The sequence below is a fragment of the Drosophila grimshawi genome, unplaced genomic scaffold (genome assembly GCF_018153295.1).
Source record: "Drosophila grimshawi isolate 15287-2541.00 unplaced genomic scaffold, ASM1815329v1 contig_44, whole genome shotgun sequence".
NCBI lineage: Eukaryota > Metazoa > Arthropoda > Insecta > Diptera > Drosophilidae > Drosophila > Drosophila grimshawi.
Genome location: NW_025063240.1, coordinates 21,604,485 through 21,630,075, shown reverse-complemented (window position 1 = coordinate 21,630,075; position 25,591 = coordinate 21,604,485). Strand labels below are relative to the sequence as shown.

Below are 25,591 nucleotides of genomic sequence, written 5' to 3'. Positions count from 1 at the left end.
CATGGAGTGGGGAGAGCATCGTGTTTTACCAGCAACAATTGCTTGTTGATTTGGCTGTCGCGCCCAGCGTGTCTTGGGCCAAAGTTTTGCCACAGTCGAGTCGAGGAACTGGCCCAAAGCGATATCGACTCGAATCGAATCGCTGCGAAAAGGTCCAGACAGATTTTTGGCCTGCCAAAGACAATTTACGGCTTGGACGCTGGACTTCAACAAATTATCGACTGACAAAATAAGAAATTGCAGATAGAAAACGTTGCAGTTTTGTGTGTCTACCAGACAAAAATTAAACAATAAAACAAAAAAGAAAACTTTTCTGTAGCCAGTTCGCTCGGATTGATAACAAATAATTTATTTCTAATGGCGTGGCGAGGTCGGTTTTAGTTGCAAGGTGAGAACAGGTTGCCACACGACAAATTGAATGCTACACAGTAGCTTAAAGTTGCCACACAAAATGAATACCATATAAAAATATGAAATATCCGTTAATGGTTTACATACCCCATCAGACCGAAGTCCATCCGCTCACATCCAAATTTCCCAATAAGTGTAATAAATTCAATTAAAATTTTTGAAAACTATTTTACCTTTTGTCAGGCTTTAATCCCAATCGAGCATACTTTATGGGGTCAGTATTTTTAATTTTCAAATGATTCAAATATGTTGAAGTTTTATTTTAGTAGTTTTTTTTTCAATTACATGATGGATTTATGTATGTGTGTATATATGTATATATACTACATGTATGGCTTAAGGGCAGCTGCAGCTCAAAGTTAACTGCAACTGGCAGCCGCCTCACTCGCACTTCCTGCCTCTATCTCTGTCTTCGTCTCTATCTCCATTGCAGGATGTGTGTGGCGTGTCAGTTGAAAGCCACAAGGTTGTGCGCTAGTCGACAGTTGAAAGTCGAAATGACATTTCAAATTTACGGACTATGACAAAGTGAGCTAAGTGCATTTTGAAAAATACTCGGACTACGAAGAATTAAAAATAAAATCTCAAGAAAAAGCTGATTCAAATGCGACAAACAGCACTGTAAATAAAAGTGCAGCTGGTCGCATTCGAATCAGATTTTTAGGATTTTATTTATAACTGTTCTTTTTCTAGTTATATATATTTAACAATAAAAAATACCCCACATAATCAGTATTAGTAAATATATTGCAGACAAATTAAATGGTTTTACTACTGGGTGAAGTCGATTTATATATGTCGCTTGAGTGCACATAATACACATTCTAATTCCAATAATATCGCTACACAAGAGATGAACTGAATTTAAATTGAAGCCCGTAGTCTAATTTTAATACTAGTTTGACTTTGCTAATACATATGCATGAGTCGATTTTTGTTAATTTTCTTTTGTCAACTTAAGCAGTAAACTTGTTTTTTTGGTTTTCTCGATTTCATATATATTCATAGTTGACATTAAATATCTCGAACCTGTTATTAAGATGCAAAGCACAGGTTTCTTTTCCATCAGCATCGTTGACCTTGAAAGCGCTCACTATTTGAATCGGAAGCAAAATCCAATGCGAAATGCAAATACGCATCAAATTTGTAATATAAATACGAGCCTCTGCTGCTGCATAGAGCATAGTTACCTTTGATACCTCAAACGCGCTACACAACAACTCATCATGAAATTCCTGATCGTCTTCGTTGCCCTCTTCGCCGTTGCCCTGGCAGCACCCGGTAGTGATGGTGAGGCACAAGTTGTGCGTAGCAACTCTGATGTTGGACCAGAAAAGTACAACTATGCGTAAGTCATTACTCTCAACTGGAGCATAAGACGCATTCGCTTATCCTTTGCCTTATTTTTTGTTACAGCTACGAGACATCCAACGGTATTCAGGCCGAGGAAACTGGTGATTTGCAAAACATTGGCAGTGAACACGAGGCTATTTCCGTTAAGGGCTCATACTCTTTTGTTGGCGATGATGGTGTGACCTACACCGTCAACTATGTTGCCGATGAGAACGGTTTCCAGCCCCAGGGTTCTCATTTGCCCGTTGGCCCTCAACCCTAAGAAGCTTTATTAAATATGAAATAAAAAAACGTTTTTCCAAAGTTCTTGAGTTTTCGATCATGGTTTGGGGAAAGGAAGTAACTCTTCAACTGAGTATCTTTCACACCAAAGTTATTGGTTTTAAAAACATACTGGAATTGATAGATCGCTCAGCATAAATTATTTATTTTAAAGCAATTTCAAAACTCATTAAAGAATTGACACATGCGATGAATGTCACTGAATGTCTTGACAAACTCTACTGCTTCTGCAGTGTTTGAGTGTGTCATAGTTGCTTGACTTTGTTGTTGATTGCAATTATTCATACGAACACGTTCGGAATGGCAGAAAATGTTATTTATATTGTAAGAACATTGTGTAAGTCATCGGATGTAAAATTCGAATAGCTGCTAGACACCAGCACCAAAAATGCATGGTATGTCCAATAAAATGTTCATAAAATTGTTCTTATCGAAACAAAAACCAGAAAAAATAAATAAATATAGAGCTCGATATTGTCTTATTTGCATTTGGACCTCAATGCACAGCTATCACGGAATTTAACCAATGAACCTTTTATTTATTGTGTCTAAGATAGGCTAAACAATAACTTATTTATTCCGTGTATTAATAAATAATTAGCTATGAGAAAAAACCATATATTTTTCTAATTTTTATGGAAATTAGATTTAAGTTAATGGTTGAACTAATTTTTAGCTGATGCAAAATTCGAATTAAATCGATGAACACGAAATTGACAAGACAAACTTGAAAAATGTGTTTGACGAAGATGCCGCAGACCAGTCAAACAGCTATTGGCATAGCCGTAACCTTGAGCAGTCTAGATCTGGGCTTGGTCTTGAGTCTGGTCAAGACCGGGCAGCGTGTGTGCGTTGCCAACCGGCATTATTAGTAAGAGATTAGGCGCATCTGCTTATCTAAGATATGTGTATTTTTCTGCTCTATTCGTCTACACATATTTCTGTGTGCTGAAAGCGATAGTGTATTCGTTCACATATCTATATTAATATATGCACAAGGGCGTATATGGTATGGTTGCTTATTGGAAGGAGGGGTTGGCAGGCGGGACGGAGACAAAAACACGTCCTAAGATCTTCCGAAAACTGCTAATTTGCTTTGTTGATTCGTCGGCTTCCTTTCTAACTGCATTTTAGCGATTATACAGGACGCGGTAGGTTCTAAATTTTTGTAATTGTTGGTTGGGAAATTATGTAATGCTTAAAAGTGTAGTGTGTTTTTTAGGTATTTGCGTAAAGTTGCATTTTAAGAACTGCAGATGCTAGTTGCCAATTAGCTAGATCACTTACAGCACACAGATAGACAATAATGCGATCAGAGAATGCCCTTCAAATTCAAATTGTGAAGCATGCAGAGGCGTAATCTACTATTAATAAACCCAAGTAAATTAATTCATTAGTAATCTAAATAATCTACGCATATCCATAAAATGAAATACAAAATATACAAAAATATGTAAATGGTTTGCTAAATTTGGATTCATTTGTCTGCAGGTCTCGCCTTGTGACGTTTTTAAAACACGCTAACATAAAACTTAAAAAAACTTGTTATATTTTTATCATATCATCTGCATTTCAACATTTTTCCATTCATAAACTAGTTTCAACCGCAAACGAATTATTATAGCTGATGAGTATAAATAAGACGCTAAGCAACCGAAGATAGAATAGTTACCTTTGATACCTCAAACGCGCTACACAACAACTCATCATGAAATTCCTGATCGTCTTCGTTGCCCTCTTCGCCGTTGCCCTGGCAGCACCCGGTAGTGATGGTGAGGCACAAGTTGTGCGTAGCAACTCTGATGTTGGACCAGAAAAGTACAACTATGCGTAAGTCATTACTCTCAACTGGAGCATAAGACGCATTCGCTTATCCTTTGCCTTATTTTTTGTTACAGCTACGAGACATCCAACGGTATTCAGGCCGAGGAAACTGGTGATTTGCAAAACATTGGCAGTGAACACGAGGCTATTTCCGTTAAGGGCTCATACTCTTTTGTTGGCGATGATGGTGTGACCTACACCGTCAACTATGTTGCCGATGAGAACGGTTTCCAGCCCCAGGGTTCTCATTTGCCCGTTGGCCCTCAACCCTAAGAAGCGATATTAAATAATATATAATAGAATAAATATTTTTACAGTACATGTGTTGTTGATTATTAGATGGCGAATGTGTCTCTTTAAAACTTAGGTCACCAGCAGAATATGCTTATCTGTGAACTTGCCAATTTTTGAGGAACGCACATTTTACAAGACACACACACATACACACACACACACACACACACACACAAATATCAGTATTAAATCTGATATCAGCAATAAGTCAGTGGACAACAAGTGATCACGTAAGCAAATAACCTTCTCAATCATTGAATAACAATTAATGTGCCATTCAAATTTGGTACACCAATTTCTAATATAGGTTTTCCACTTTTTGGGAGGCGTAATGGGCGTAGTCTGGTAACTTTCATCAATTCAGGAAGAGGTTTTTTGTTATATAGCCTCCAAGCCTAGCTTAGATTTTGTGTGAGTTTTGTGATTGTATCGATTTACACAATCGGGTATATCGGTCTTGGGGCAAAAGAAGCGTTTTTTTCTTATCGATCTACGAAAAGAGTTATTGGTAATATAGTTAAAAAATGTTGTGACTGAAGCTTAAGAAATGTGCAAGACTTAGCTCTCAATTTATATCAATCATTCAAGGACTTTGCCATTAATATACTAACCCAATATGGTGACTCCAACTTTAAACTTTGCGGTTATCGATTATATGAATTTAATATGAATTTAATCTACCTTTGGTATCTGAGTTGTTTAAAAGGCATTAAGAGCGTTCAATAAATAAGCAGATAATAGCTGTTATGCTTATAACTGTTACAAAGAGAGACAAGCATGCGATCTCAGCAGCTCTTCAAAATTAATACTGTGAAGCCCCTACGGGCATAATCTACTATTAATAAGCTCAAGGTAATTAAAGCTAGCCACGATTAATCAAAGTATCAATAAACTGAAATGTTAAATATAATCAAATGTGTAAATGGTTGGCTGAATTTGAATCGATGTGTGTTTGTGCAAACTTGTGCGAGACTAATTGAAGTGTTGTCTTTATTGCTTAGGTTTGGGCCAATTTACCAATGACTTGGCCATAAAGAGATAGACAAATTTTTGCCGCTTCTGTTTGGCAACATTTCATTTAAAACTTACATATATAAATGAGCATATATATGCGTTTTCGCAAAAATACCAAAAACGGAATGTTGTAAGTGTAATTTATTCGCCTTTCACATACTGTGAGAAAGAGATAGAGGTAAAGAGAGAGAGAGAGAGAGAGAGAGAGAGAGAGAGAGAGAGAGAGAGAGAGCGAGAGGTAGAGAAATGTAATGAAAATGTGTAACGCTGACCCGATGCCATTCTCGTTGAAGGCTGAAGGCTTTTCTGGGTACCCGGACTCGACGCTGGACGCTTTTCATTTTTCTGTTTTTGGGCTAAAATACCAAATTACGGCATAAATAATGCATAGATAACGAAATTTATTACATTTCATGCATCAGCCCATACTAACACAGCCTGGATAGCCAGTCAGACAGCCAGCCAGCCAGCCAGCCAGCCAGCCACATCCGGACACACAAAAACTTGCACATCACACGGCCTGCAGAGTGGCGGCAAATGTTTAACGGATGTCGTACAGTCGCCTTCTAATTTATGGCTCATATAAGTTGCGCTGATTAGCGTCGATCAGTCGTTTTTATCTTCAAGTATTTCTCATGTTATTCTATAGGTGCCACTTTTATTATATATCTTTTAAATTCAAGTATTACATTTTTGAAGCAGAATTACAATATCTTGGGCTGGAATAAGTGCGCTTATTTAATGTTATGAAAATTAAGTTAAGCTAAAGTGAAAAACCAGAAGCAATAATGAATATTTAATACTCTTACCCAGACATAATAGCTTGGCTTGACAAACCATATTGATTAGAGGTCATTTGCAGTGTAAACATCAAAATAAAATACTTACATTTTTGACTAATTAACAGACGTGTTAATGAAAACAGAGTGATTAAAAAGCTTCCCTATCAAGGGGGGCTGTTCAAGGTACTCACTACAAAATAGCTTTGAGTGTATTCTGAGTTCGACTTGACAAATTTCTATATATAGATCGCTTGTACATCGCTTAAGGAAGTAGTTTTTGAGCACGTTTTGTGGCACATTAAGTATACCCTCAGCTAGGGTAGAACAATTGGCAAATGTTGCGGTCTGCGCTGTCGCTTTACTTGTTGTCAATTCGAGTTTGATGTCTTCCTCATATATCGTTGCGAGTTGCTTATAATTGCATTTGCATATTATTTCCCTATATTGCACATGTCGCCCTGTCTGACATGAGTTCAGTTTTGCTACTGTTGCTGCTACTGCTGCTACTGCTGCTACTGCTGCTGCTGCTGCTGCGGGGGTTGCAAAAGACCTAAGAAGAAAACTCGGTGACGCGCCATTTAGGTTACTTTCCGCATCCGCATCTGCTTCGACTGCTGTTTGTGGGGTGTTTATTAAATGGCGCATGCTTGCGGCAGTAACAACAAAACAAAAAAAAAAAAAGAAGCAAAATGAAAAAGTGAAAGAAGCATAAAAAAGAGCTAAAAGAGTTAAAAGTTAAGCGTAGCTGGTGAAAAATTATACCAAAACAATTTGCATATAAATTAGGACTGACAGAGGTGTCAAGTTTGTGGACTGCGGGCTCAGCCCACAAACTGGTCTGTATCTTTTTTCAAACAGGTTCCCCTACCAAATTCAATACAAACCGCATTACTATGTTTTTTATAGTGCACTCTGTTATTCTCTTATTTGATAATAAAAAATCATGACTTGCAAATGCAATTAGTTTTCCAAATTTGGTTTGCCTTATCGTTGAAAAGAAAAAAATTGGAGACATGAAGTTCTTACATTTACGAATCTACTAAAAGTTTACCTTTCAATTTAAGGAGCTGCAATGAAAACGAAAATCCCAACAAGCTGAAAAACAAATAGGATGTATCAAGTATCCAAAATCATTTTGGCAACCATTTTATGGCAGTACTCTCGTATATTCCTGTTGAATACTGCAGTGTCAATACTCGTAAAATGCCGATAACAGGATAGTATGGGAAAGCAACGTACAGCAAGAGAGATGGCAACAGGGGCAACAGTTAAGCGTAAAAGCCAGTCTCGTAATATCCTGCACAATTGTCAGTTTCTCTCATTGCTTTATTGTTATTGCCACAGCCCCTTTCCTGCCGGCAAGTAAACAATGCTAATGCATACTTTGACTTTGACAAGAAGCGAAGCAACTCGCAGGAAGCTGCACTCAAATCGGCATGAGTTGAAATTGCAAAGGTGACAGGGGGCGGCCGAAGAGTTGGGGAAGCTGAGGAGTGTTAGACTTATGGATGTTGCTACTCGTCAGGGGTTTTAGTCGGCTGTCGATTGGGTTTTTGAACAGCACCTGGGATTATATCTAGGATAAACGTTCGTTGCACATGTTCTGTTTTATTTTCCTTTTTTTTTTGTTTACCGAATCTAAAATGAATTTACCTTTTGTTGATGTTCTTGCCAACGACTTTCGCTTATTGGCTTTTGGCTCACACACGCACACACACGTGCCTCTTGTTTTGTTGTGTTTCGCTTTCACGGATTTCGAATGAGCTTAAGATAAATGCAAATATTTTTTAGGGGCTGAATGTGGCACTAGGGATATATGGTTGGCTCATATGATGATGAATGATTATGGGTCTCCTCTAGATTTGTTGTCGCTGATAAACTCAATTTGTTTCTGTCGCCTCTACGTATCAATTCGGAAGCTGCAAGAAAAAACTCGCTCACATTACGCATACGCCGCATTGTATGCGGAACGGCTTTATCGCAAATTCGAAGACGATTTTTATCGTTAAAAGTTTTTGAGAGTTGTCAGTACTAGTTGTAACTGGATTTTATGTCACTTAACAGCCCTGCATTTCAAGTGCATTTTCAAATTTTATGCCCAACTTTTCGCCTTTAGGCATCAATTTGAATTTATTTTTTTTCTTTTACTGTTTAACCCAGATACAGTACATAAAAAAACCAGCTCATATTGATTTATTCTTACAAGAACAAGTTAGAATGCTCTAGTCGACCTCCCTAGTAGACAAGGACATACTCTGAAGCCAAGGTTTTATCTATCATGGATACCAGCTGCCCACCTTCATCTCAACCGTATCCACAGACTGTGGTTCACAACTCCTTCGGTGGCAATCTTTTGTACAACCTCATTACATAATGTTGTTCCCCCATTTTCATTGCGTTCAGAGTAGAAAAACTATTCTATTCTCAGCGAAGCTTATTTTAAAATAAACATAATAAATCAACAAATAAAGAGTATTAATTAAAGAATGTGGTTTGTATATTGCTTTCAAAAGTGTTAAGTGCAATTTATCACTCGAGTGAAGACGGAAATGTGTCACTACAACGCACTGGCTTACAAGAATGTAAAGTGGATGGCCAAAGAGGAGCATCTGCTGAGGAAATTGACAGCACTTGGTATCCAATAAGAGTTTCCATTCGAATATTCTATACTGGCAGATGCCCTGTGCAATTTCTTGATATCTTGGTATGAGCACAAGAAAATTATGCTTGCGTCTAATATATGAGGGTATATCTATCAAGATTTTAAATATGTAATTGCAAACTTAAATTTTCCCAAATTATACCCCATTTCTTAAAATTCTATCAGAAAGGGTATCGACGCTGCACTCGAGGAAATTATAAGTTATATTCAAATGCCATGCACGAGCGTAAAAATTAATATCCGTTCTTTGCAGACAGCTTTATTGCTGAACAAAAATCTCTTAATGTGAGTGAAAATACAATTTATATTACGTTCTTGCTTTTTCGTATTTTTTCATAATTTTATTGAACATAATTGAGACTATAAGATATTTAAATTCATGCGAAGGTGAGCCAATATCAATATTGACTCTCGAATAAGATAATCAGCTTGATTAATATTGAATTTCCATTTAAAAAACAATTGAACACAAACAATTTCACATTGTTATGAAATTGTCAAACAAATTAGTTCTGCAAGTGTTATACATTTTATGTTTTCAATAAAAAATTCTAATAACTGAACGATAAATATGCAGCAAATTGGTTGCGGATGTGCCTTAAAATACATCGGTAAAAAGTGTGCTATTCAAATTGATTTAAAATATAACAATGCCTGAAAGTAGGCAACATATTTTTACAACGTGCTGAAATAATAAACAGATCATTTATACATATATATATATATATATATATATTTATACATATTTATATATATATAATTGCGCCCTAGGTATATCAAGCAGAGATGCTTTGAATGATAACAGTGCGGAAATCATAAATATCATATTAATTAAAATGTGCGAACACTGATAAACAGAGTCTGATAATACAGCTAATACACTATATATATATATAATACCCTGCCTAGACATATAGCACAAACATGGCAAAAATGGCTGCCGTAAAGGATAAAAACGTCGACGCATACAAAATGGCACACGTTCCCTGCACCCAGTCGATAAGTGGACCAACACAGAGCGCAACAACCAATTGGGCAACAAAGACCATGCTGCTAATGATGGCCACATCGGTGCCCAAGCCACGTGCCTGTTTGAGCGGCACCGTTTCCCCATTCCGCACACGGAACTGCAATAGAAAGATGTTAGCTCAATAAAAACCAAAAAAGTAACAATTTAAAGATTACACAAAACATAAACACATACACAATTCTTGGAGTGATAGTTGGCAACCAGAATGTAGGGCATGGTGAACAGTGTGCCATAGAGTATTCCAGCCGAGGTGCTAAAGAAGAGAACACCCCACTTGGTCGGCCAAAGTCCGAGAATAAGCATACCAACTCCATAGTATATCATGCCGCTGATGTAAACTGCCTTTGTACTGCAAGAGTTCAATAAAATAGCATTACAAACTGGTTATGAATCTTACAAGTGTGATATTCTTAAACTATTATATATTATTTATATATTTTTTTGTTACTTTCTTTAATTGAATTGCACTTACCCGAACCACTTCATCAGCTTTGTTACAGTTAGCGAGTAAATAGAGCAGGAGAATGCGTAGATGGACATGCCCCAGCAGCCAAACCGAACACCTTCGTTATAAAGCTGCAACGCCAGCGAGTTGGGTGGCGCCTGGGGATCCCCGTTGAAGACAGCCTGGCCGACAAAGTCGGTGAAATAGAGGCAATAGGTGACATGACCCATCCAACAGAAGAGATTTGTGAGCGCCAACATGCGCATCGAGTGCGGCATTATGAAGATGCTCTTCAGATACCCACACAGTGAAACTTTAGGTGTTTCCTCAATTTCGGTATTGACATCCAGTGTTTTTATCTGGCCCCCACTACTGTTCTGATAACCATTAATGGTATCGACAGTCTTCAGATCATTGGCCATTTGCAGCTCGAGAGTTGTAGTCTCCTGTATATAGTAGATGGCATTGTTGTTCTTCTTTAGCTCTCGCTTAATAGCCGTCTCGGAGAGTGGACGCAGCAGCTCATCGCTCTCAATGAGCTTCAGGGGTATCTCTCGAAATGTTGTTATCGTTATCAGATAGCAAATGATGAAAATAATCGTCACCAAGCTAAATACAGTGGGTATATTTCCGCCTAAAAATGTGCCAATTTGCGTTGTCTCCCAATCGATGCCACCAATAGCATAGCCAATAGTGCCGCCAAATCCAGCAAATAATGTGAACGTTGTTAACGCCTTCGACTGCTCCTCGGGCAAACACATATCCAGCAGATAGGTGCGTGCCGGTGTCTGGCACGTGTCCGCATCGAAATCCAATAAAACCAAACCGATTATTGTTAAAATTATAGCAAACTTGAAATTAGCCACCGACGTGCCCACTTCAGATTCAGCTGAGATTAGAGCCGCAACAGCGCTCACATTGTCGTAGCTATTGGAAATTGGAGGAGTTAAGGTGTAATTGTATCCTACATCGCCAAGCAAACTGCCCAGATCCTTGCCATACGGCACCAGCACCAATCCAAAGAATATGCCCAGTGAGAGCAGGGAAATAATTGGGCGTCTTCGACCCCAGCGCAATTTGCAGCGATCACTGATACTGCCCAGCAGAGGTGAGACAAAGAAACCGATCAACGGCGACAAACCCCATGCCATGGTCATGTGCGTGTGATCAATGCCAATCTGTAGCAATATAGGTGTTACAAAGCTCGTCTCGGCGGCATAGGCAAACTCAATGGCCATCGCAATGGCGGATAAGCGATACAGTTCAAATGACGTTTTCCGGCGAAAAACATGCGAGTAGTCAGCATCCTGTTCTTTGGCATGATTTTCACGCTGCTTCAGCATGTATTTAATCATGGGATTGTTCGCCGAGGAGAGCTGAGCGGCTTGCGCAGTATCGGCTGTAACTCCGACCATGTTGAGCTTTTAAGTTGAACTGTGCAGCTAAAAGAGAGATAAAATGTATATTATACACAAGACTGGGAACATCTCTAGTCTACACACAAAACAAAATGATTCAAATCAAGACATTGAACCCAATTGGGTTACGGAATGTTTGACTCGGCACGTCCAAAAATCCAGATAGCAAAGTGATCTGTTATTAATTGACTTGCATGCATTTGGCATTCAATTGACGCGAGGTTGAACAATTTCCCTCTCACCCGTCAGAAAGTTGAATGTTTTTCACAAATCAAATGCATGTTTGCGAAAAGAAATAGAATTTGAATTGTTCTGCTTATCAGGCACTGGCTTTGTTCGCATTTAAGTTGCAAGATGCTGATAATACTGGTAGCCCAATTCGAAAGCAGAATGCAACAATTGTCGGTTATTGGTGCCTATCCCATTATTGTGTTTAATAAATTTGATTAGCTTTTAATTGGTTGCATCTGTCAGATTAACATTCGTTTAGCATTGAATTTGATCACAATGAGTCGACAATATATACTTAATACATACATAAGATGTTTTCGACGCTCTTTTATATTTGGCGTCAACCTGAAAGACTTATCAGCGATAGCTATAGAATTTTATTATTAATAAATATTGGCAAGTAAGAAGACGCTAGTCGCTTAGCAGATACCCTGTAATCAAGGCTGAGACATCACTACAACATATATACATTTATCTAAATCTTATCATCTCAAATCAAATAATTTAAATGATAAAAAGAAAATCATCTGTCAATTGTATAATTCTGTTAGCTTGTCATACCCATCTGGCAAAGTTGTCTCATTACGGGGCATACAAATACAAAAAGCTAATTTATAGAGTGACGAATGTCATGCACATTCTCATTCCAATTATATCCACGACACTTTAAGATTAATTTGACAAAGCCGCAGGTCAGGCGGTTGGTCTTATCGCGACATCTTAACGAACGAATATTTTTATCATATACATATAATCCACACAGGTCAGGCGCTTAGTCTTATCACGACATCTTAACAAACGTATATTTATATCATATACATATATTACACATACACTTCATAGAAATGCGGATCGTAAACTCAAAATGAGCGTCTGCTAGTTGACTAGGTCAATAAATTGTCTTAATATATTCACGACAAATAATCAAACTTTATGCTAATCAGTTAATTAGAGACGAGCATTAGGAAGTAAGTCTGAATTCCAGTTGTAAGAATTAATAATTTGATGGGTTAAGGCCCCGATCTGAAACTAGTTAGCATATTAGCCATAAACTCAAGACAACAATATGATTTCACACGTATTCACAGGTATTTAATGAACCATTTCAATTACCTGTTGAGTTTTGTAATTAAAATGATCATTTATGAGCTGTGGTCATTATTATGACTAATGTGCGACTGAAAATTTGATTGTTAATAGACGGGATATTGCATATAGGCACATATAAATATACCATTATTTGAACTTTAATGTAATATTATCACGATATCAATTTAGATATGCATATTTAAATAATTTAATAGAAAAGGGTTTCAATTTTCACTTAGTACTCACCTATAATTAACAAACTATAAAATGTGTGTGTGTTTGTGTTTTTATCGTATTAATTAATAATTTTTTTTTTTTTTAACTGTGCTTCGATTAATGTTGAATGTTCACATACACTTAACGGTCACTGTAGAATTTACTCACTTTCCGATTGAATGTTTAGCGTCAATAAACTATAATCCGTTAAAGGTTTTCTTTTGCACAGATTGTTGAACATAAAATAGATTTCGATTTTCTTCAACTTTAATTGTTTCTGGTGGCACTTGCGGTTGGGCGGCGGAAGTGAATTTGCTAGCATAACTTTACCCATGCAGTTGAAGATACCAAGACCAACAAATCGATTTATCACTTATGACTTAATTTGCTTTCTTTCGTAGTTTTTAATTGATTTTTGGAAGTCTTCAACTTCTTTCGCTCAAGTTTTTTTTTGTGATTATTATGTTTTCTTTATGATCTTATTATTTTTGGGTGCTGTTAAAGTGCTGACGAACGTTGCTACGACAGCTGATTACTTCGCTCTGAAATTTTTGGCAAGACATGTAAATTGTTTTCGTTTGACAATTTGCGCGAATCAAAAAAATGTGAAAAGAGCAACCAACAAAACACACACAATTTTTTTTTGCTTTTCTATTTTTTACACAATGTCAAAATATGTAATTTATATATATGTATATGTATAGAGCTGGATGGACGTGTTTTCTTTTGGTTTGCTCGATTGGGCGCTATTTTGGTTGTGCGCCGCTGATTTGATTTTGGACTGATGATCTGCTTTGGCTTCCGACTCGTTGACTGAAGCGACTACTGCTCGATGCACACGTATTTATACACAGCATGCAACATACGCACTCTCCCAGTTTTCGGAGTGTGCACTGTGCGAAAAAACGTAGCCACTATTTGCAAGATAATTAAATGTTTTCTCTTTTTTATAATGGTTATTATATTTATTCTAGTTTATTTGCTAATGAATATTTATATAAAAATAAAAATATGATATATATTTAGTTCAAAAATTAATATATGAAAAAATTGAATATATGATTTATTTGTCAATCTATATTTTCTATTTCCAATGTGATCGTCGAGATGTTGCCAGAGGTCTCGCTTATATGCGATCGAATAGTCTCTGGCAAGAGCGATGCCAAATCTCTCTGCTCTGGCAGAGTAGATGCGAAGCTTTGACAAGTGTCTGGCAGCACCATTTGCCATTGTCAATTTTTTCTCTCTGTGTACTCTCTCACTCTCGTTTTGCCGCTCGCTCTATTTGCCTCTGTGAATATCTCTGCATCTCTGTTGTCCGATCGACGCCTTTGTCGCCTTATCGACAGGGTGGGTTTCATTTCGCTGTGCTATGATCATGATTTTGCTTGGTTTGTTTTGCGTAGCTCTTAGCATGCACATGGAGAAGGTATTCGTAGCTTTCTTGAGTTGAGTTGTAAATTCGATCTGATTTTACTTCTTAAATTCTAGTCTTAGAGAGAATACCAATTTTCACTTATCTATCTATTATACTGACTCAATCGGTCTTTTTTTTTTGTAATATGTTACATTGCCCTTCTCTTAAAATAATTTTCATTCTTGAAGAATATTTGCAAAGTTTTTTGTTACAAGTGTTAAAATTTTGCAGTTTAAATGAAAACATTGTTATTAGCTGAAAATTAATATGAGTAACTAAAACGTGATCGTGATTAATCTACGAATTGATAAGTTTTTAAGTTGAAAGTCGAATCCCCCTAAAATTAATTTCTATATATATTATAGCTGTCATTTAATTATTGCTTACAGACGCAATATAATTAATAAGGGTATTTAATGCTCGGTCTGACGTAGTTCAATGTTCTTTCTTAAGTTTTGTTTGCCATTTGTAATGCACTTTTGCTTATTTGCTGGATTTAGCAATTATTTTGTGTCGAAAACAATCACAGTGTTCACACGAAATTTTGAATCATTGCTACTTAAGTTAATTTTCCAAAGAAATTCGAAAATAAGATTTTAGATTTCGATGAAAGTGAAACTGTTTTAGATAAATTGAAAAAGTTTAGTATTTAAAAAATGTAATTAATAAAACAAAATCAAAAAGAACTAAAAGCGAGGACAGTCCAAATTTCTTCGCAATAATAAAGTTGAGAATTTAATCAGTTCACGCCACCGCTCAAATATGCTCACATATCTTTCTGGTTTACTTGGTTTTGACTAAAACACACTACTGGTATTCTAGGAACATGTGTACACAAAACAAGTTTGGAGCTGACAGCTTCCCGCTCAAAAGATCTGTGGAAATATACAAGTATCCAGCCCAACTATCACTTTGTGTGCCACATGCCACTGTCCACTGGCCACCTGCCACACTATCGTACAAGAAATGTCAGGCTGTGAAAGCCTCCAAAATTAACTTGGGAATTTCCATTCATATGCTATTTATTTTATTTTTGTTTATCTATTGCTATTAGAGCAGGCATATCTCTGAAGAGAGACTCTTGAAAGTCAAGGCTACTATTTATAAGTGTTAATTATAAATAATTTAAGCAAATATGCCTCGCATATTATTTTTATTTAATTTCTAATCTAATAAGTTATTGATAGTAGTACTTCTGGCTATATTTGTCAAATTGCAAAGTCTTATCAATTTAAATGTAATCATAATTTTAAATATTTACAATCTCTGAAGTTAAGTCTTAAGCCATACAACACATCAAAAGTAATTGAAATTTGATGATAAATGATATTCTTTGTGAGTTGTTGGCTTTAACACTGCAAAACTACATCCAACAGATAAACATCTGTTGCACTGACTATCTATATATACGATATATGTTCTATATGCTCAATACTTATGGGCACTTTGAAATTCATTGATTCTATGGATATTTAATAAAATTAGCACTAAACAACTTGTGGTGAACTTGTTACCACAAACAATTAACACAAATTTGTGACATTCGGGCATAAAGTGCGAGATATGCTTATAATACCCATGTGAGGAAATAAACGAAGCACGAAAATATAAACAAAACAACGACAAAAATTATGTAAAAAACTGCGGTCTTAAAACCACATAGATATGTGCCAAGTCATTGACTTGTCTAAGCACTCTCGCTCTCATTGGGCCTAAAACACTCATAATTGCGGTCAGGGGAGGGTGGTGAATGAGTGTTTATGTGTTTATGTGTGTGTGAAAATCGGTCCTCCTAGCGAGTCTGCTTAAACCGGTAGAAAAAGACATATTCAAAAATTCAATTCGGCTACAAACCGCAAAATCGGTGCTGACATCCCTAACGCCCAGTGCAAACAACATATGATATGATATATGATGTATGACGAACAATGGGGCTGACTATCTCTTCACGTCTTCTGGCTGATAACTAGCCGGTTTATCTCTATAAATCTCTACAGTTTGTTAAGTTTTTTATTATATCTTATTACGATCCTCAAATGCGCTTTGATAAAAGCCAAAGCAAATATATTACGGAATTAAAGTAAACTCTTATTGTTATTAAATACATCACGGCTGTGATCTGTAAACAATCTGGCTTTTAAGGAGGGTTATAAAATGGCTATTGAGCCCTTCAGGTTAATAAAGAAAGTAGACAGCACTTAAAGCGTTTTTTATTTCACATTAACATGTATCTGTTAATATTTAATGTTACTGGTGCTGGCAAAAGCTAACTGCAATGAGACTCGCAAAAGGTATTCGGTTCGATATTCTTATTTTGATGACTGCCTAAAAATATGCAGCAAGTGTTTAGCTTGTCTTTGTGATTAGCAAAGCTCTGCAAAAAACACAATTGTTGGAAAAAATGTGATAGAAAACTTTAAGCAACATCAAAATTTTCGATGTTTAAATGTACAATCATATTTTAGAACTCTACTGCATTTGTCAGTGTCTAAGTTATGCAGAGACATTTATTTAGTTTTCACTCTGTTTTCCACGACTTTGGACATTGTTTTATGCGGTTGTTGCTATTGCTGTTGTTTGTTGTTTGTTATTGTTGCTGTTGCTGCTGCTGCTGTTTGCTGTCCATCCAGCCATCTTCATTTGCCAGTTTTGTTAGCGGCTGTTGAAAATGAATATGTCGGGATTCTCTGGCCCAGCAAATGTCTTAATTAAAACTTGTTTTTGGCATGCGTCTCTGCAGCAACAGATCTGCTGCATTTGCTTGATTACTTGCCAACTAGTGAACAGTGTACACTGCACAACACAAGTCAGTCTCTGTCGCAGGCATTCTGGTTGATATTTCCATTTGTGGACGTAGTCCTCAATCAAATTACGCATACGCCGTGTGCAGTCACATAAAATAAGCCGAAGATGTAAATGCTTTTCCCGCTTAAGCTCCGATCATAGCTAATTGCCAACATTTTTTTCTATACTGATTGCAATTTTTGATTGATAAATAGAATCTTGTATCTCCTATCCGAGATTGCTGAACAAATTTAGCGCTATAATGAAAAAATGTATAGGAATTTATGAATTTTAAACTTGCGGCTGTACGGTGATACGGTCTTTAGAGAACTGAACGAAAATTTAATGCCTCGTAAAAATAATAAATTTTTCGACACCAAAAAGAAAGAATGTAATTCAAGTGTTAGTGCAACTGCTGCTGGTAATGGCGTTTGACAAACATTTTGAAATAAGCTTGAAGTGTTTTAGCCAAAAGGCTGCTATTAAAGGTGCTAAAAAGAGAGTGGCTGACAATTTGATATGCCGTACGCTTTGCCAAAAAGCCAAAAGACAATGGCCAATAAAAACCGTAAAGAAAAGAAAGGAGAAAGGTTAGCCCCAAAGCCAAAACTCGTTTGACGTCAGCTGCAAAATGCTTCCTTTATTGTAATCTGCATTTAAGTGGCTTTCTTTTGTGCTGACATTCGTGTACTCGGGTGTGTGTGTGTGTTTGTGTGTGTATGGTTGTGTGTGTGATGCACTTTCTTTTCGTTTTTTTTTTTATTCTGCTAACGCTATTTTTGCACCTTTCAATTTGCTGGCGACCAAAATGCAGCAATTTTTCGGCTAACTGCCGCTCGTTTGATATGTTAATATGCGACCCTTTGATGCGATTGACTTCTCAAATTCCACGGCAATTGCCAGACAATTTGATATTCGTTATGCTCAAGGGCCCCGCTAAGCAAAAAAAAGCAGCCATAACGGCAACAAATATATAACAAGAGTTGGTAAGACTGCTCTAGTCGAGAGAAGTCCTTGTGTATTTTTAAAATTGTAGTTTTTATTGCTATCGGAAATCGATTTGAATCGATATACACAAACCGAGGAAAGTTATTGAAGTTTCCAGTTCTTAGAGACAGGCGGAAATGATCTTGATCAGGAATATATATATATATATTTTATGGTCTCAACGCTGCTTCCTTCCGCTTGTTACGTACTTTTGCGTAACTCTATTATTACATCCATTTTATACATTTTCAATGGGCTTTGGGTATATTATAAAAACTGTTCAAGCCCTCTCAGCCATAAGGCAGCCAATGAGCTTGCAGATTGCAGCTTGCAACAAGTTTCGAGGCCATTTCGCTAGAAAAAGTTACTTATTTCATTGTGCTTTACTTTTATTTTTATGCTGATATTTAATAAACAAGCGAGCCGCACTTGGCAGTCGCTCATTGTTCTTGCTACAATGGCCAGTCGCTGACTCTTAAGAGAGCTCGCAAAAAAAAATCAATTCAAGCCTTCGAGCCGCGGAAAAGTGCCTTTCAAACTGCGCCCAGTCGATTTACTTGCAACGCGCATTCACCAAATTGATTGCCACGTCGACGCGCTCGAAATGGCGGCATGCAATTTGCCAGCGGGGCCCACAGACCCTGAGCCTAGAGACCCATGGACCCCACAAACTCTACGTCCCCTTGCCGGATCAGTCTTATACATTTCTGGTGAATTGTGTAACGATGTAGTTCATTTTTCTTAAGTGCTGTTTTAAAGCAATTTGGTTCAGATTCCTATTTTTGATGTAGCTTATGAGTAGTGTAGACGCAAATTTATTTTGCTTCATTTAGGCGGCAAAAGTAATAAAAATAATAATCCTGCAAGGGTATTTAAAATTTGGCGTCCAGAGTAAAGTTTTAATTTTTCCAACTCTCTCCTTTTTTAGTTTTTACTTCGCATGGCATGCAAATACGGTAAACGTGGAAAATTTGCATGCCAACAGCTGCTGTTACACCCCTTACACCATCCAAAGCCTACACCCATTGCAACACGGGTTGATTGGGGGCATGGGGCATGGCAATTCAAGTGCAAATATGTTGGCAAGCCGCACTTGAATATCAAGTTTTGTGAGCATGAAATGCAATTGTTTTGAATTGGCCGGCGGCAGGCCTTACCACACCCACCACAAAACGCCCACACAACAATAACTGTGTATTTGTGTGTTTGTGTGTGAGTGTGTGTGTGTGAGTGTGTGTGTGCGGAAAATAACGAGCTTGGTAACAAAGATGATATATCATACAAACAGATGCCCCCAGCCAGATTGTTAACAAGCATTTAAAAAGTAAAAACGTCAGATAATGTTTATGGCTGAACGACTTAATTTTGTTAGCGATAATAATGTAATAAAAGATAGATATGTATGTATGGGACACATGGTACACACGCAAGCAGTGATATCTATTTTGATCTAATTGTGCAACACAACAGCAGAGAAAACAGTTGTAAACGTTGCAGTAAATGCATTTCAATTTTATCTCCAAGATACAAAAGAGTTTTCTACATTGCAGACAGCTGCAGCGAGCAGCTTGATTAGCTTGTTATTGTTTGTGACAAGAGATAAAGAGAAATCTAAAGAAGGAGAGAGAGAGCTAGAGAGAGAGAGAGAGAGAGAGAGAGAGTAAGTTAGCTCAAAAGTCAGAGCTTAGAGATGTGGCAGCACCAGCTGCAGTTGGAATTATACAGAAAGCCATCAAAAGTGATAAGTTGCAACAACAATAACAACAACTGTAACAAAAACGGATGTGGCAACAGCTGGTTGTGTGTGCTGCACAGTTGCAACTGCATGACCAGGTCACACACAGCACATTGATTGGCCAGAGCCGGAAAAAGAAGTTATAACCATTAAGGCGGAAACGGATGTGGCACAGACGTTTCCGCCTTTTGCCAACTCTAGCAAAGGCACACACCACACACACACACCACACACACACAAACACACACATGCAATTCACACTCAGTTAAAGAAACACTCTCTAGCCGTCTGCTCGCCTCCTCTTGCAACCCCCCGCCGCCTCTTGCCCTTTAGCCTGTCACATAAAATCATTTTGCATTGCAAATGCGCATCGAGTCGAGTTGTGTTTGAGTCCTTTTTGTGTTGGTTTTAGTTTGAGTTTAGCGGCTAACCGCATGCACATCTAATAAAAATATTAAAGAAAATTTTCCATTTTCCATTTGCCTTACATGTATCTGGGTATGTGTGTGTGTGTGTGTCTGTGTGTAGCGAGCTGAAAATGTTCAATTTTGCAACATTTGTTCCACTTGCGAGCCCAATTTAATTAAATATATTAAACTTGAACCAAACTGCTCTTGTGACTTTCTTGCCAACAACAATATTTTGCTTGTGTGTGTGTGTGTGTTTGCAATTAGAAACAGGGCGCCTCATAAAAAAACTAACTAACGCCTTTGGCGCTGCTTGAATAAATAACTTGCTTTGATTGTTTGAATTTTTCAGTGTTTTGGGCTTTTGCGGATCTTAGCTGCCCCTCCCCTCTCCTCACGACAGCTGTGCAATGGCGTGTAAAACTCTTAAAGTTATGCAGAACAAAGGAAAAATTATACTACTCATACATTTTAGTATATAATAACTAATTTGAAGCTTTAATTGCTATTGTAATTGTAGATGTTATGTATTTGCTTAGTATATTTTCAAAGTTGCTTAATGTCAAACTTTAAGATTTGCAGTTAGGGATCACTGTAATCCTTGATTACTTTATAACTGCTGCTTAAAGTTGCAACACAGTTTGAGAAGCGCATTTCAAATTTGAATATAAATGTAACTGGTTGAAAAGCACACACGAATAGAACATTGCCGAATTCCTCTTTCAATTTTGCATCACAGAGTTGCCTACTTCGCATTTGACTTGCGCAGGGTTGACACCAGCTAGAGGGACAGTTAGTGGGGTGGGGGTGGGGGGATGGTTGCAAAAGTTTTTGTAGCATTTGCCGTTGGCTGCTGCTGCATGGCTGGCAAGGCAAGGCAGACAGGCTTGCCGCATAGCGCCTATGAAAACTAATAAACTGTGCAACGTGCTTATTTGCAAACAGTACTGAAGTCGCTGTAATACTTATGCGCGGAAGGGGTGTGGGCGGGTAGGCACCCAGGGAGCCCTAGAGGTCCAACAACTTTGGCGAAGGTATTAAAGTAACGGGCGTTGAGCACAAGCGCGCCTGTTTGCGCTCCCCAGCGGCTGTCAGTGCCACCAGCTCTGGCGGCAACTTTGAGTTGGGTATTTTGTTGTATATACCCTGTACTCAAATTGTAGTTGAATGGTGTATTTTGAGGGCTGTAATTTATTATATATGTAAGTGTATATGTTAATATTCCTAACTTTATTGAAAATTGATTAATTAATTGCAATCTTCGAAACATATATTTTGTGTGTTTTCTGTTTTGCAATGCTACAGTATTTTTTTGGGATATATGCACAGTTGTTTCGTCTCGAATTATGTCATGCTAACTTGCTTTTGCTTAAAATTGCAACAATCAACATAAAATTGCTTTCATTGGCAGACAAATTAGATCAGAGTCCTTTCCCAGCTGCATTTGGAAAAAAGCTCTCAGCACTTTGGCTCCTTTTAATACAACTCGAGTGTGCCTTTTTTCCTATTACTTATATTCTTCTTTTTTTTTTATTTATTTTTGTTGAATTTTTTGGCAGCTGCTGTTGGAATTTATGGGCTGAGCAAACGTTGCCAAAAAGCGACATTTATGCCATTTGAGATAATTGCATTTTATTGCCTTTTATGCACTGCGCGATGATGAAGCCCAAAAAGGCAGCTATGACCACTCTCTCTCTCTCTCTCTCTCTGTCTGTCTGTCTCTCTCTCTCTCTCTTTCTCTTCCTCTGTCTCTATGTGACTTGAACTGGCATACATAGTCTGGACTGGACTGGAATCAGGACAACTACTATGCACACAGCTTGGAGCAGTCAAGTCAAGTTAATGTGCTTAAAGTGCAGCAGCAGTCGCTTGTTTCAAGTTTAATGTGTCGTATTTTTAGCTGCGCTTTTATGGCCGCTAACAAGTCCCAACAACTAAACGCGTAAAATTGTAGCAACTTTCGCACAAAACTTCTCGCTACTCGTCACAGCTTCTAAGCTTCTTCGAGAGGTGAAAGCAGCTGACAAAGTTGTCCAGCAACAGCCCTCCAAAATTTGCAAATGTTTGGCAAGCAAATCAGCAAGTTGTGTAAAGTTATTGAAAGCAGAGGAAAGCATTAAAGTATCTGTCTCCTTTCACGAATATCGATACAAATCGATTTACGATTACAATTGTAAAGTAATAGCCTTCAAATGAATATATAACAAGCCTTGACATATTACTAATTATCTTTAAAAGTTCCATCAAGATTGCCCAAGAAATGCAGGTTCTATTAACCAAAAATTACTTTCTTATTGAACTGCTATCAGGCAGAACATCAAGAGAATTCGAACTTAGTTAATTATATCAATAACTATTTACTAAACCTAACGATTGTAATTACAGCTAACTAATTATAATCGTACTAAAATTTAATTTGATTTGCCTGCACTCATGTGTGCAGAACACAAAGCGTGCATTGTCTCTTTTCTTTCAAACTAAATTTCAAAGCACTTTTGTATAATCTTTTCAAAGTATTATTAGTGTTTTCTAGACACTCTCTCACACACACACACACAGACACACATGTAATTTCCTTTGCGAAATTAGCAGAGAAAGCATTTTCATAATCAAAAAGTTTTTGGCCACAGTGCTGCGCTTGTGTGTGTGCCAAACCTATGTGGCACGTAGCGCAAATCCGATGCCTGCGAAGATTGCAAGCGACTGCAGCTAATTAGAAATGGCGGAAAACGGAAAGAATGTTATGGCAACCAGAGCACGTGCCCTAAGACAATTGCCAACTCTTAACGAAAATGGTATTTAAGCCTCGAATCGTTTCTGCAATCGAATACTTTCCAAGAGGCCTACTAATCTATAATACGCAATTATCTAACCAAATGTGTGTGTTTGTATATGCAACTTGAATGTCCAAAATATCAATGTCGTTATTAATTTAGATAGAACAATGCCAAACAGACTGACAGACAGGCAAACAGACAGACAGAGACGTGGGCAAATCCAAAATGCGACAATCTCAAACATGCTAAGAACGTCGTATATCTTGGCCATGTCTTGAGACAATTGGGAAACTTGAGTGCATTTGCATCAATTGAAGCTGTCTGTGGCAACATGTCTATTTGTTGTACTAGTATATGTGTGTGCGTCATCCACCTGTCTGTTGGCCTTAACTGATATGGCCCAAATCTGAGGCATAGTCCACAGTGCATTGTGTGTGTGTGTGAGTAGGTCTCATTATAGCTGAATTCATTTAAGGAAACTTCTGTTTGCTTCTTCGATATTTGTTTGCTCTATTGAATTATTTTAAACTATTTTGACATTCAGCAACAACCAGCACATCAATTACTTATTGTGGTTAGAGCATTCATTATCGATGATTAATTGCTTGCACTAGAGAACCGATTGTGCAGAATATTCAATTACCTCGTTATTTAAATGTTGGCTAATCAGTTTCTGGATATGTAATTAGGTTTGTTATTTAGCCAGCTGGAGATAAAGGCAGCGTGTCAAAGCGAATCGTATTTCATTTTCGGTTCCGGTACTTAAAGCATTTAGGTTCTCGTTAGGCTTATGAAGTTAAGCTAATTGAATTTTTCAAGAAAATAAGTTGGAGCTTTATATACTTAGATATATGTCATACTTTCGCTGAAAGCTCTTTCTTTGCATGATCTTACTTAGAATGATCTTATCGATCTGTAGTTATTTTCTTAATGCTATGAATACTTTGCTGACTAAACTTTCACATTTGGTTAAGCGTATTTTGAATTTAATGAAGCAAGAGCAATGCGATCGTCACTTGAGGCTAGACATATGCTCAGGTTATGGCCCACAAGGAAAGCAGTTGTATTAAGAGCCTCTTAAGATAACAACAACAACAGCAACAACAACAATAGCAACAGCTTGAAAATGACATAGTATTGGTGACGACGCCTTCGGTCAACTCGAAAGCTACCCACTTGGACAATATGAAGTGGTTGTGCTTAGAGGTGTTAAGGAGTAGAAGGAGCTGAACAATGGCCGTCGAGGTCCTTTGGCCTCCTTTGTAGATATTGCCCGCTGCATTGTGTGTAATTCATTCCATTTTATTTGCACTGACCGACCAGAAGCTGAGGCACTTTTATGTGCCGTGCGATAATTATCAAACAATAAAAACAATAAACTGCGATGACACCATAAAAGGCGCAAAGTAAACGGCACTCCCACTGCCACCTCGGCCACCTCTGCCACCTCTGCCACCCCTGGCAACACCGCGCATCAACAAAGAAGGTGCGCCAAAGTTTTATCTTTTGCTCGGTTCCGTTGCGATGCGTTGCGCTTTTTTCTCCCTTCTTCTTTTATTCTTTATTTTATTATTTTATGCTTATAAGGGCTCTGCGCTGAAAGCTGTGACCAGCAGCGAGGAGGACCACATCAAAAGGATGAAGCGGTAGGAGGCAGCAGCAGGAGGAGCAGCGACGACAAGTGCACTTTGTAAGCAGCCGCATAAAAGAGAAGCGACACAGAAAAGTGAAGGAGTCGAAGTAAAAGTTGAAGGAGCAGCTACAGAAAAAAAGGGAGCATGCAAAAAGGGTTGACGGAGCGATAAGCAGAATTTATTTGTCTGCGGGTATTGACAAGCGTAGAGTTCGGGCACAGCGCCTAGGTAAAGCGAGGGTGGTTTGAGGACCTTACATGACCCTAGCCAAGTTCATTTTATGTGCAAGCGGAATGTCAAAGTCAGGTCTTATCGCTGGAGCAGCGGCAGCGGGGATCGTCAACTATTGGCCACTGATTAGCAGCAAATTCAAGAGCGCCACTTAAAATTCTAACAGCACATCGATAATTTATTATGCAACTCTGTTTTGACTCTGCGCACGGCACACAGAACAGTGAATAGAGAACAGGGAACCTTTTGCCTAAGCATTTCGTGCCAATAAAAGATTTACGCTGCCTGAATTTGAAATGGCCCAAAACATTGCCGCATTCAATACACCTGGGAATTTTGTTAATTACGCTGAATAAATGCTGCGAAATGTTGAATAACCCAATCCAAAAGCTGCGGAGGAGGAAATGGAGCCTACGCCGCCAATCCCTCTGTGGGGGTATTAAAGGAAAGTCCCCCACTCAGAAAGTCCCCAATGATAACTCATAACGTAAATAGCGAATATAATTTAAGCGGAAATGCGAAATGCGAATATAAAACGAAATGTATAAATAGAGAAATGCTTACTAGC

At 37.8% G+C, this 25,591-nt stretch overlaps 3 protein-coding genes across 3 annotated transcripts; 2 read left to right on the top strand and 1 right to left on the bottom strand.

The window, feature by feature from the left end:
- The first annotated feature begins 1,615 nt into the window (after positions 1-1,615).
- Positions 1,616-2,026, top strand: LOC6558842 (larval cuticle protein 65Ag1). The gene is made up of 2 exons (XM_001983304.2): positions 1,616-1,759; positions 1,828-2,026. Exons 1-2 carry the CDS (start codon positions 1,638-1,640, stop codon positions 2,024-2,026), a joined length of 321 nt encoding a protein of 106 aa, XP_001983340.1. The 5' UTR covers positions 1,616-1,637.
- A 1,706-nt stretch (positions 2,027-3,732) lies between these two features.
- LOC6558801 (larval cuticle protein 65Ag1) lies at positions 3,733-4,145 on the top strand. The gene is made up of 2 exons (XM_001983305.2): positions 3,733-3,876; positions 3,945-4,145. Exons 1-2 carry the CDS (start codon positions 3,755-3,757, stop codon positions 4,141-4,143), a joined length of 321 nt encoding a protein of 106 aa, XP_001983341.1. The 5' UTR covers positions 3,733-3,754; the 3' UTR covers positions 4,144-4,145.
- Positions 4,146-9,375: 5,230 nt separating this feature from the next.
- Positions 9,376-13,691, bottom strand: LOC6558806 (proton-associated sugar transporter A). Its single transcript, XM_001983306.3, has 4 exons — positions 13,082-13,691; positions 10,125-11,539; positions 9,827-10,001; positions 9,376-9,749 (listed from the first exon to the last, which is right to left on the bottom strand). The coding sequence occupies exons 2-4, from the start codon at positions 11,510-11,512 to the stop codon at positions 9,528-9,530; spliced, it is 1,785 nt and encodes a 594-aa protein (XP_001983342.1). The 5' UTR covers positions 11,513-11,539; positions 13,082-13,691; the 3' UTR covers positions 9,376-9,527.
- Positions 13,692-25,591: the final 11,900 nt, after the last annotated feature.